General features: G+C 37.5%; 1 protein-coding gene across 1 annotated transcript in view; it reads right to left on the bottom strand.

Moving 5' to 3' along the window:
• RNF180 (ring finger protein 180) overlaps positions 1-14,056 on the bottom strand; it is a 93,808-nt gene that overhangs the window by 64,552 nt on the left and 15,200 nt on the right. Inside the window, exons 2-4 of the mRNA XM_081089107.1 lie at positions 12,048-12,182; positions 3,409-3,495; positions 792-1,751 (exon numbers count right to left, since the gene is read on the bottom strand). Coding sequence (XP_080945233.1) covers positions 792-1,751; positions 3,409-3,495; positions 12,048-12,182 — 1,182 coding nt within the window. The remainder of the gene's footprint in view (positions 1-791; positions 1,752-3,408; positions 3,496-12,047; positions 12,183-14,056) is intronic.

Genomic DNA, 14,056 nt, shown 5'->3' with positions numbered 1-14,056 from the left:
ACATTTATTGCTTAGTCCCTTCACACATCCCACCCTTGAACATACCATCCTGGGTACAGAAGCTGAAATCAAAGAGAAGCATATTCTCACATAAAACTACAGTAATGGTCAGTTGTCCTTTAGATAAGGGGTGGGGAACCTTTTTTCCGCCAAGGGCCATGTGAACATTTGTAACATCTTGCACAGGTCATACAAAATTCTCAACTTAAAAATTAGCCTGCTATATTTGGTCCAACATTTAATTAACTCACCTTAATGCTTTTGATTTTACGGGCCTTATAGGGCCCGTGGGCCGGACCTCCCCCACCCTGCTTTGGATTACATTCACAGCCTCACAGTTAACCATACCTGGCTCATGTGGGCACTTAAATAAGGTCCTGGAAAATACCCATTAAAGCTAAACGTGATGAAAGGGAACGAATGTCACTAGAGTAGATTTTCTTAGAGCAACTATTTTGCTTCAACTTAACTTGAAATAAAATCCTAACTTGAACTTAAAATGTATATGACAATCTAGTCTCAATATCATGGAGATTACTGTTCCTCTAAAATATTAACAGTACTGGGAAAAACTTCACAAAAGAATATTTTCTAAACATGTGTGAGCATAGAGATAAACATGTCCATTACAAGACAGCTGTATAATTAATTAAGTTCACCCAGAGAGAAATGTCATTTCAAAAATGATCAAAACCAATTTTTTCTATAAGGTATTCAAAGTTAGCTCCTCCCCAAGCGTCAACATTTATAATGTAGAACTTAACTTTTAGTAAATTCTTTTAAAAAATTACCTGCTTCTGCAACCATCTTTCATGCCTTCGTTGCTTCCTCCTCAGATTCTTCAACTTGCTTCTTTCTCTCTTGCTGAGCCTCTGATGAATGGCACCCAATGGAAAACTGCCCGAGCGCAGGAAGTCCAGGGGCGAGAGGCACTCCTCCTGGTCCGATGCCTCCAGCGTACGCCTGCCAGCGGAGGGCAGGTCCATCAGGAATGCCAGGCCATTAGAACTGGCATGGTCAGGGCACGCTGCAGAAGCTCCCAGACCACTCTGAAATCCTCCTCCTCTTTGTGTCTGGGTCTCACGGGGAGCCACTGAAAACCTCTGCAGCAGCATATTCGGATCAAAACTGGACGCTATATGAAAGGAACAGCTATTTTTACTAGATTCCAAAGGCAGGTCCAAAAGGTCGTCAGGCTGGGTTTCATTTAGTCTGGCACAGGCGGTAGTCTTACTATGTATTTCATAAAATGTGGGTAATAAAGTCAGCTTCTCACTGATGCTCAGATCCAAGCTCTGTGATTTTCTGTGGGAAGCTCTTCTGGTGCATCTGCCAGTCACAAGCTGCGGAACAAAAAGCTGGTATTTTGAATCGGATGCTTTGAAGAGCAGTTTTTCCTTCTTCATCTGAACACACGTTGACCGCACCTCCAGGCACAGTGCTTCTGTTAATCTCCCAGAGCCATTATTCTTTTGGGCCATGTTTAAAAGCCTGCGATGTCTGTTTTTGAAGGCGCCGCCCGTCAGCAGAGCTTCGCTGTCACCACCTGACGGAGCTCTAGGATGTGACCAGTATTTCGGCGATGGTCTCATTAGTCGGCCTGCCTGTGCTGGCTGGTAATCGGTCCGGCTCTTGGAGAGGTGTACAGCTGCACGCTGGCCACAGGAACATTTTGGAGTGCTGACAAAATTAAAGCCCCCTAAACGGGCCCCACAAAAAGGACAATTCAGTTTTCCCACTGTCCACCGGGCCTGCAGGTAATAAAGGCAGATAAAGACAATGCAGTCATTGTAAAGTAATAAAAAAGAATGTGTGTGTGTGTGTGTGTGTGTGTGTTTTTAAAGCTAACCACATGAAAGTTTTCTATGCCACAGAAAAGGCTGGCTTTCTGTTTTCTGATTAGTAGACAGAATAGTCAATGGAAACAAGCTTTCTAATGGAGACGAGCAGCTCCAAAGTTCTAGAATGATAACATATTGCACTTCGTGTCCATTGAAACAATACTCCTAAGAATTCTAAATGAATCTCTTAAACAATAGGTTGAATATGGATACAGTGTGAGCTAATGAAAAGAAAAATACACTACGGAACCAAGAAGCACATCAGTCTATAGAGCTTAATTTGCAAGTAAAATCTCACAGAAAAGTGTCTGTTTTGATACACTTCTTGCATACCAAGCACTGTGGGAGGGAATTTCCCCCAACCATCAGAATGAAGCTCTTCCTGCCGTTTACACACAACCAAAAGATACTGGCTGCACACTCCGAGGGAGCATTTTCTATACTCAGATTTGAAATTAACGATGGGCTGGCTTAAAATCCTCTTTTCAACAGAGGCAGTGAAACATCTGCTGTGTCCTAATACAGTTTGTGAAGCTCAGGACGCATACAAGCACCACACTGGCATTTCCCCAATGAATCATTACAATGTGAGAATGGATTCAAGGAATAGCTAGCTATCAAATGTTATCGTTTAACAACAGCAACAAAAACGTTAAGGTAGTCAGTGGAGAAAGACAACTATAATTTTCTAAAACTCATATTACTTATAGTTTTCTAAGGCTTGTGTCTTGAATTGTGAGAAATAATGATACTATACTATTAACAAGGTGAGTTCTTACTCTTATATTTCATTAAAGATCCTTAAAAGTGTGGTATTTTGATTTTTACTGTGTTAAGTCATTAATTATCCAGTTTATTTTATTATGCATACATGAATACTATATACAGGAGATTTCATTCACTCAACAGACACTGTTCTATGTGCTGGGGATACAGTAATAAACAAAATATAAAGAGCCTTGACTTCATGGAGTCTACATTCTAGTTCTAGTAGGAGAGCTGGGCAATTGACAAGAGTGCATATATATGCATTATATACATTAAATTTAAAATGTGTATAATAATTCATGTAATTATATTTATAAGATGTACTTATGCATATTTAAAGTATTACTTATAGTTTGTGTCTGTGTCTGTGTAACTTATAGATAGGTAGGTAGAGCAGAGACGGAAGAAAGGAGTGTGAATAGTGGTAACAGCAAGGATAGTTGATAGAGAGGTCAGGTGATGCCTCCTTGAGAGGAAAGGAGGAAACAGGTGAGTATCTGTGGGAAGAGCTTTCAAGCCAGGGGAAGTACCAAATGCAAAGTTGAAGTAGACAAGTGCTGAAGCACTCCAGTAATAATAAAGAAGCCATAAGTGTAATTAAGAGTTACACAGCTTCTGTATATTGTACTGTGTGTTCACCACCCCACGTCAAGTCTCCTTTGAAAAATAATTTTTAAAAAGAAAATAATTACATAGCTTTCCATGTCTTTTGAAATAATGCATCTAAGAAAAATAGCTCTAAAATAAGGACATCTGAAGGCAGTACATCCCTAATTTCACGCTGACTCTGGGAACTTACTTTTTGTAGTAGACGGTCTATCCATTCTGGAAGAGCTTCTATATTCATGTGCCACACACGACAGGTATTCTGATCATCAGCCGAGTCCTGTTATATCAAAATGCATGGTATTAGCTATTACCAGTTCAGAATTCATTTCACAAATTCGTATTTGAATAAAACACAAAAATATAAGTTCAATTTTAGCAAGGAAGGAATAGACAGTGCCTTCCTCTCCTCATTTCCATTTCCAAAACCAAACCCACAAAGACAAAAAAGAAAAAGGAAAGAAGTATTTTCAGGAAATAACTGCCCACGAATTTAAAAAACAAACAAAAAAAAGCCCTCCAGTTCACTGAGTTCATCTATTAAAGTGTCGGCCTAACCTACAGAAGTTATTTTATCACAGATCCTCGTAAGATGATAACAGGGACATTTCAGGCAGAGAGGGATTTAATTCTTGGTTTCAAACTGTCAACGTAAGTTCGTATTCCAGTCTATTCTCCCTGTTAAGCCACAAAACCTAGATAAGATATTTAAATTTTTTTTTTAATTAATAGCTACACTAGAAAATACAGATGGGGAGATTTCAATGAACCAGAAATTGAGAGGAGCCTCTGAAAGATTAATGAGGGAAACAGCAACATACTGTATCCAAGTACATAGAAGATAAGAACCACACAGAGAATGGTCCATGCCAAAGTGGTGGAAACTAGAAGCAGGAAGGGCTCTGGGAAACTATTAGAAGTGAAGATGAAGTCTGTGTGTCTCCAGCCAATAGTATTTGGGGCAGAACGAAATAGCACAACATCGCAGGGTGGCTGGAAAGGCCTGGAAAAAATGAAAAGCATCCACAGTAAGTGCAGAAGATGAGCTAGGGAGGACCAACTTCTATTCTCACTGAAAATAGTACCATGACTTATAACGAGTGTGATGTAGATTTGTTTGCACTAATAATATGTATCTCTAATACATATTGTTTGGTTTTCTTTGAAAAAGCAAGTGAAAGAGAAATACATACAATTCTGTATTATGATATTAAAAGCATATACAGCTTAAAGACAGTATTACACTTTTCTATGGAAACATATATATGTAAATTTTAAAAAAAGTACCTAAAAGGAAGCTAACTTTTCCATGATTGTTTTAATGGGATAATATATTATAGTTTGTAAAATTTAAATGTTACTTAAAAATTGATTCAAATAAAAATAAAATATTGGTTCTAGAAATGCTAGAGTAAGAAGTATTAGACATGTTCTCACCATTAAAATTGATAAAAGTAGGCAAGATGAAAAACACTGATAACATGAGACAAAGATAGACACTTTATAATGATAAAGGGGACAATTAATCATTTGTCAATATATATGCGCCCAACCTAGGAGCACCAAATATTTAAAGCAACTATCAACAGACATAAAGGGAAAAACTGAAAAAATTCAATTAAGTAGGGGACCTGAATACCCTGTTGACAGCAATGGATAGCGCATCCAATAATAAAGCCAATAAGGAAATATCAGCCTTAAATGATATATCAGAAAAAATGAGCTTACTATTTTTAGAATTTTTCATCCCAAAACCACAGAATACACATTGTTTTCAAGTGCACATGGAACATTCTCAAGGATGGATCATATTTTGGGGTACAAAACTAGTCTCAATGAACTTGAGAAGACTGAAATCATATCAAGCATTTTTTCCAACTATGGAAGAAAGAAACTGGAAATAAACTACAAGAAATCTGGAAAACCACAGACATGTGGAGATTAAACAACATGCTATTGAACAACTATTGGGTCAAAGAAGAAATAAGAGTTTTTAAAAATACATAGAGACAAATGAAAAAGAAAATACAAAATACCAAAATTTGGGGGGCTGCAACAAAAGAGGTACTAAGTGGGAAGCTAATAGCAGTACAGGCCTACTTCAAAAAAACAGAAAAATTTCAAATAATCTATCACACCTTCAGGAACTAGAGAAAGAAGAACAAACAAAGCCCAAAGGAAGTAAAATAATAATAAAAAAAATTGAGCAGAAATAAATGAAATAGAGAACAAAAATACAAAAGAAAAAAAATAATCAAGAGTTGGTTCTTTGAAAAGATAAATAAGACTGGCAAAAATAATTCAATATAATTCAACATATTAACAGAATATGGAAGAAAAAGATGAAGAACATTTAAATACATGTGGAAAAAATCATTTGATAAAATTCAACACTCATTCATGATAAAAACTCTCAGAAGACTAAGATAGCAAGGGCATCTACTATAAATTTTACAGATGCTGTATGAATATTCCTACGAGAATAAACACTGGAGTTGTATTTCTAGGTAAGTGGGAGAAGTTTTATAATGTATTTATTCTTATTCCTACTAGGTTAACAAAAAGTTATTACTATGACCAGGCATTGTTTAAGGGTTTTACTATTTTACAAATAAGGAGAAACAAGAGAAATACAGCAACTTCTATGTAACTTGTCCAAGGTCACAGATAAGCAGCAAAGCAAAGATTTCCATCCAGGCAGTCTGGCTTCAATGCTCGTGTCCTCGGTCACTAAGCTTCCTACACCAAATAAATCATTAATTTTATCGTTCTGAGGGCAATGAACCTCCTTACATCATTAGTCCAAGTGTGTTTTAAGACACAATGCTACTATTCTTCCCTAAGCTTACAAAACAAAACAAACAAACAAAAACCTGGGGCATAATTTATTTTTAAATTAACCAAGAATATACACAAACTTACACAGAAGAAAGGCAGGTTTAGAAAACATTCCACAGTTGATTGATATGTGAACCCCAACCCAATCTCCTTCATTTGAGAACAATTAATATAAAATAAGCATCTACTTTTCTCTAAATAGTTAAAAGTTAAAGCATACTTTTATGCCAACAACAACAAACTAAAACCAGTTACAGCAACTGATATAGGTGAGAGGAGTATAAAGGCTGGGTTAAGCGTGTATAGCATTCTGCTCCCTTTCCTGGCAGCTTAGAAATGGCAGAGGCAACCAGGGTAAACACAGAAGCTTCGATTATAAATGAGACTGACAACTACTTCATTCGTATTTATGAACACAAAGCCTTAGAAAAATAATGTGTATGACATTCATGTTATTTACTTCCAATATAATTTTACAGGTAAAATGGGACATAGCAACTATTAAGGTTTGTAAGTCTACAGTCACTTAATTTAAAAAAAAATCACACAAATATATGATAAAACAAGTTCTAATGAGTGTATGTTAAGATGATTGATTAAACTGGAAGCAACCTGATTTGAACAAAGCCTTTATAGTAGGGGACTAAAAGGTTATCTCCTTGGGAAAAAATTAAACTGAAAATTAGAAAAACTTTATTATGAGGATTTTATAAATTCTACTAGACAAATTTTCATGTCTGAAAATTATCACATTGGGTGAAGAGAGGAAGGAAAGAGAAAGTAACTAACAATTTCACACAATGCTGTCAGAAAAATGTTTTTGTTTTTTTTTTTAAATATATTTTATTGATTTTTTACAGAGAGGAAGGGAGAGAGATAGAAAGAGTTAGAAACATCGATGACAGAGAAACATCGATCAGCTGCCTCCTGCACATCTCCCACTGGGGATGTGCCCACAACCCAGGTACATGCCCCTGACCGGAATTGAACCTGGGACCCTTCAGTCCGCAGGCCGACGCTCTATCCACTGAGCCAAACCGGTTTCGGCAGAAAAATGTTGATAAAATATTTTGAAAATGAAATTTTTTGTTGAAACAGCAGGTGGGGCTAATGCACTGTTATTTCTATTTTTGTGTTAAGGGTGGAGACTTTTTAATGGCTGTGTAGGAGAACCTAATTTTAAAATTACAAATTTTATGCGTTATCATCTTTATCATTTAATGATATTTAAGATTTATAAGTAAGCAGAACATGTTAAATGTAAAATATTGATGCAAAGAATTTAATATTATTATATAATGTTTTGAAAGATGTTTAATACTATATTTCTCATGTTAGCAATAACATTCCCTTACTAATTCATTAAAAGTGAGCCAAATATATTATTTAACTACTGCAGTTATAAACACTACAGAAACAGATCAGGTAACAAAAATGTCATTTAATTAACATTACTAATTAAATGTTTAAAGTATTACAAATGTAAAGAAACCACATTCTGCTGGACTGCCTGGTTTTTCTATTTATACTTTAAGAAGGTACTTCAAGGTGAAAGGGAATGAATGAAAAAAAAATGAAAGCCTCACTTAAGGGCTGTCTCCCCGAATCCATTCTTGCTACCTTTCTAATTCACTCATCACACAATAGCCAAAATTATCTTTTTTAAAATTTAATGGTTATGTCATTCCTTTTCAGTGTCTTCCCAGCTCTTAAAGATCGAAGTCCTTAATTTAGTGTACAGAACCCCTAAATGATCTAACCAATACTCATCTTTCTAGCTTCAAATCTTGCCAAACCCCCTCTGGATCTCAGCTCCAATCATGGGAATCTTCTAGTTCCAAGGATACACCACATTCTCTCCAACACAGGGCTTTGCACATGCTGATCCCAAAGCTTGGAATGTTCTCCCTCTGGACTGCCCTTGCTACTCATCCACCTTATCTCCACACAAGTCACTTCCTCAGAAAAGCTTCCCCGACACAAGTAGGTCCAACCCTCTGTCTATATCAGTGATGGTGAACCTTTTGAGCTCGGCGTGTCAGCATTTTGAAAAACCCTAACTTAACTCTGGTGCCATGTCACATATAGAAATTTTTTGATATTTACAACCATAGTAAAACAAAGACTTATATTTTTGATATTTATTTTATATATTTAAATGCCATTTAACAAAGAAAAATCAACCAAAAAAATGAGTTCGCGTGTCACCTCTGACACGCGTGTCATAGGTTCGCCATCACTGGTCTATATCCTATTCTTACAGCTCTCTATACTTTTCATTTTTTCCACCTAAACAGCTAAAATTTAATATGTATGATTGATCCCTATCCTGAAAGCTTCACAAGGACAGAATATCTCCCTTCTGTTCTTTGACGTTCCAGTGCCTATCACAGGACCTGTTGTGTCTTAGTCTGCTTGGTTTGCCCTACAAAATACCATAGACTGGGTGGCTTAAGCAATAGACATACATTCCTCACATTTCTGGAGGCTAGAAGTCAGAGATCAAAGTGCCAGCATGTTCAGGTTCTGGTGAAAGCTCTCTTCTCAGATTGCAGACTCTGTGTCCTCACGTGGGAGGAATAGAGTAATGGAGAAAGAGGGAGAAAGAGAGTGGTGAGAAGGGGAGAATAGAGAGAGGCCATAGCCTCTTTTCAAATTGGGGTCCCATTCTTATTACCTCATTAGCCTTAATTACCTACCAAAGACAAATCTTCAGAATCAGTCATATTGGGGGTTAGGACTTCCATACATGAATTTGGGGGCAGGAGGGAGGACACAATTTAGTTCCTAGCAGGTAATAAGACCACGTATGGAATAAATATACGCTAACACTAAGAAAAGGGCACATAAAATATTTAAAATGTAATAAGCAATACAAATAGAATTTATTTCAGTATTATAGCTATTGAAGAAAAGATACCAGCAAGATAATAAAGCCAGAAAGAAAATGAGCAAAAATATCCAGCCAAAAAGGTGAAGGAGGAACGATATAACCTATGATCAATTCAATATTCATCGATCATATTTATGGCCATCACTGTATTGGTAACATAAGAATGAAACACTGCATAGCCTGGTTACGGAAGAAGTCAGAACCCAAATGATTATAATGCTTCATGGTAAGTGTTGGACCATTCCCCAGTTTCCATTTCCTCCACTCTGGAATTTGGTATCTGCCCCTACAACTCTCACTCTACAATGAACGTTGAACAATGATCTCTTTGCTACAACTTTAGCACACTTTTAGTTCTCATTCAGGGTCTCCACACTCTGCACAAATCTAGGGCACCTTTCACTGACTAGCATCCTCTAGAACTGTGTAGTGCACAGCATGCTCACTGAAGGCACTGTCTGATCTTCTACATCTCCCCACAACATGCAATATGACTAACCAATACCTACTTCTGGAAGACATGTGCCTCTTGATTTTCATAACATTGTATCCTACTTCCTAGTCTTATCTTTCTTGCTATTCCCACCTCCCTATTTTGTGAACTTCTTTTTTCTGTCCATTCTTTGAATATTCTTAAGAACTCTTCTTTCTCACTTCATTCACTCTATATGGTGTTCTCATCTACTCTTGAAACTTCACTCACTTCTTATATGTGACGACTCCCATATAGTTCAGATCCATTATAAATTCCATACCCATAGAACCAGCAGAAACCCCCAAATCTCTATTTGAATGTTTTGTAGGTCGCATAAACTTGACATGTCCTAAAGTACATTGAAACTGTTTAAAAAACTAAAATTGAGGACACCATTCTCCTCATGGCCCTGGACATCACTTCTGTTATTTTATATTTATACTAGAAGCCCGGTGCACGAAATTCGTGCACAGGTGGGGTCCCTAGGTTTGGCCGGCGATCAGGGCCTATCGGGGCTGTCTTGCCCAGTCCCAATTGGGGCCTGCCGGCTGTCGGGGCCTGCCAGACAGGGGGACTAGGGAGAGGGACCACAGGAGGTTGGCTGGCTGTGGGAGTGCACTGACCACCAGGGGGCAGATCCTGCATTGAGGGTCTGCCCTCTGGTAATCAGTACACATCATAGCAACTGGTCGACCGGTCATTCCAGTTGTTCGGCTATAATGGTCGCTTAGGCTTTTATATAGAGAGATTTTTTAGAACTTTTATTGTTACTTTGCTTTTGGTTTGGTTCTTGCTACATTTCATGCATCTCAGACTTGAAGGTGTGGTAAGAGCCCCCTTTTCTCCCTGTAGACATAGATTGTTTGAAATTCCATTCTGCATTCCCTTACTACATGCCAGTGGCTGGAAAACTAAAGCTCAAATGTCCCAGATTCCCTTTCAGCTCAAGTTCCACACATGGCCTAGCTTCCACCAAGCTGATGCACCTGCTCAATACTATAGAAGCAGAAGTGATGACTATCTGTGCTGACTTCAGGCAAACTTGTTTTTGGAAGCACTTGGTTATTGTGCAGCAAAAGTTTCAGTAACTCCAGTGCCCAGTTCCTAGCTTTGTGGGGGCTGAGAGGCAGAGTGTGAGACTCCCATTTCCTGGCACGGAGCCAGGATAAAGGAATACGGTCCTGGAGACAAAAACTATGGATGCTGTTTCCCAGCTTTCTAATCCTCAATGCTGTTCTGAGAGCCATTTCATGTCTGACAGGGTATGGAACATATGAAGAAGAAGTCCAGGGTTTGCTCAGGGTAGGGAGACCCAAAGGGGGAATCCCTACATAAAGCTGGGTTGTAATGTCAGCATCAGGGTAAATGAACCATAAACCTGTTGCTCAGGACAGCACAGCCGGAAACCTGCCTATCTCAAATTTGGTATTCAGTAGATGGAAACGAAAAAAATCTTCCCCTCTGGGTACAGAAGGATTTCTTAACAAAAAGTAAGAAACATAAAGGACTTGATTAATAAATTCATCTATATTATGTTATGAACTATTCATCAAAAAGACCATAAAGAGAGAAATATAAGTTATATAAGCTGGCAAAAGCTATTTGCCAATACAATAAACAACAAGGGATTAGTATTTAGAATAAAGAACTTGCAAAAATAAAAACAAAACTACCTAATAGGAAAGCAGGCAAGAAAAAAAGACATTTTACAGAAAACACAAATAGCCTCAGACAATGAGACGATGTTAGAGTGAAAAGGAAATAATCATGATCAAATGTGGCCGAGGCAAAACACACAAAACCCAAGTGTCTCTCAAAGAAGAGAAAGAAAACCATGATAGGTGACCACAGCCACACTGTTGAAGTGAGAATTCCCTGTAAGATCCATGGATTGCTGTCTATTTTACACCTCTTAGATACTGCTCTTAGGGAAGTTTAGAGATTTTACTTTTGTTGAATTAAAAACATTTATTTTTAGCCCTGGTCAGTGTGGCTGCATTGTCCTATACACCAAAAAAGTTGCAGGTCCGATTCCTGGTTAGGGCACATACCCAGGTTGCGGGTTTGATCTCTGGTTGGGGTGCATACAGGAGGCAACCAATTGATATCTCTCTCTCTCTCTCTCTCTCTCTCTCTCTCTCTCTCTCTCAAAATCAACTAAAAAAACCATACAGAAACATTTATTTTTATCAGGGCAACCAGGTAACACTTTTTGAATATTATTCAGGTGTTCCTATTGACTTTTTGATTATACATGAACTTTCTCTTCTAGGCTCATCGTGACTCCTCAAAAAATAAAATACAATAGGTTTTCCATTTCTTAATAGGATCTTGAATTTAATTGTTTGGTGATGAGTAAGATTCACTCCTGGTAGGGATAAAAATATGGACTATTATTACCTTAACTTATGTCTGTGATATTACACTTGAAACTTTAAGGTCATGTTAATGTGAGCAGCTAAAGGTAAAATTAAGTAACTGGGGAAGGTGGGATGCCTTTTGAATAGCACTTTGAAATGTTTTTAGTAGGTAAAGCTAAGTCGGGTGTGGAGGGAAATGTGTGCCCGTGTGGGTGGCCACACCATTCCTAAACTAGGAAACTAAAACTAGAGTTAGCGGTACTGACCTTAGTCACTTGATTCTCAAGATAGTTCATGAAACAACCAGAACGTGCAATACATTTTCTACATTTCCAACACCGAAGAACACTTATTTCTTCTTGATTGTGATTTTCAGTTATCACTTCTTTACTTCTTTTCATCTGTGGGGAAATAAATTAATGTTAGAATGCTAAACTGTCACATTAAACTTGATTTTCTAAACCCTTTGTACAGCATTAGCTACATATTCTTTAAAATATTTAAGAATAGATGTGTCTCTATGGAAAAACATATTTATAACAAATTGGCTGAATTTTCTATAAAGCCAGCTACTGGAATTATAACCTCCATGAAGAATTTTCATTCCTTCATTTACCTTTTGCTATTTACCACTTTTTCTGATAAAATATCAGAGGTCTAATTCCATACTCCTGGGTCTCCAATTTTGCTTACCTCTTCTTTGTAATTCATGGATATAAATGAAATATAGTGGACAAAATTATAAACTATTAAAATTAATCTAAAATTAGAAAATAAAAATAAACCAAAAAACTTAAAAATTAAAATAGAATTGAAATATTTTCTTCAAAACCCATGAAAAATAAAGAGAGGCCCAGGCAAAAATTATATAATTGGAAAATTTTATCTATCCTTTAAGAAATGAATAGTCTTTGTAACTTATATAATTGTGGCCCAGAACATATAATAGGAAGACTAACTCCACAAATATAACCTTGTGTATTGATTAGACAAGGAGATATAAAATTAGGCAAGGAGAGTATAAAAAATTACACACCAATATATTTATGAACATAGATTGTAAAATCCTAAGTAAAATATTAGCCAACAGAATTGATCAGAAATTAAAAGAATAACACATTTTGGCCATGTAAATTCATTTCTAGAAATTCAAGGGTGTTTCGTTCAAACACTCAAACACACACACACACACACACACACACACAAACCAAAATTATTAAAAGAAAAAACACATGGCCACCTTAAAAGATGCAAAACAAAACTTTTGATGAAAGTCAGTACTTACTGTAAAAACTTGCAGTAATGTTAGTTAGCCTTTTGTGTGTGTCTATGCCCCACACCCCTCATCTGTGCCCCATGTCCATGCCTGTCTCTGTGTGAAAACAGTGGATAAAGAATGCTCAACATGGAGCAATGCCTACAGGGACAACTTTCATCATCTGGTCCTGGACACAAGGTCAGTTTGTCATGATAGGTGGAAGTCAAGGAACTGCAATGGGACAAGAAATCAGAGGTGTGTGTTCCTCTTCCTACAGGGGATTACTTATCACCAAGGAAACATTGGAGAATGGAGATATAGGAATGTGTTCCTGCTGCTCTCTGACTATGAAAGTGACATAAATCAAATATCAGTTTATATGTGCATAAGCAGTCCCAGCCCATTCACACCAAAGAAATGGTTAAATGTGAATGAAGACTTTTGGAATACAAATCCTGAACAGTTGGGAATAGGCCAAGGCAGAAAAATGTAACATAAAGTAAACCTCTCACATCGGGACTGTAAACAAAAATCTGGAGATGCCTTTTTAAAGAGAGTATATTTAGGTAACAATGTGAAAACTGGCAAATGAAGTCCTTGATATTCTCAGTATGAACTGGGAATATGTTCCAAAATGGAGGGGGCATCTCAGAGTTTATAAAAGCAAAAGTTGCTAGGAGCTGTTGATCAAAGAGATGAGTTGCTAGGGGCAACAAGACCATAAACTCCATTTCTCATTGGTGGGGGCATTTTGACTCTCAGTAGTTGGCTAACCCAGTGAACAAGCAAGTTGGGTTGTAAGGTGAGTACAATCTATATATATAAAAGCCTAAGCGACTGTTATAATTGGACAACCGGATGACCAGACAGTAGCTATGATGCGCACTGACCACCAGGGGGCAGACGCTCAATGCAGGAGCTGCCCCCTGGTGGTCAGTGCATTCCCACAGCCAACCTCCCATGGCTGTCAATCTCCCGCAGTCATCCCCCCAGCTGGCCTAACAGCCAACCTCCTGT

Source organism: Myotis nattereri, assembly GCF_964212035.1.
Source record: "Myotis nattereri genome assembly, chromosome: 4".
NCBI classification, from domain to species: Eukaryota; Metazoa; Chordata; class Mammalia; order Chiroptera; family Vespertilionidae; genus Myotis; species Myotis nattereri.
Note: the sequence above shows the minus strand (reverse complement) of the source record. Positions and strands in the feature narration are given on the sequence as shown.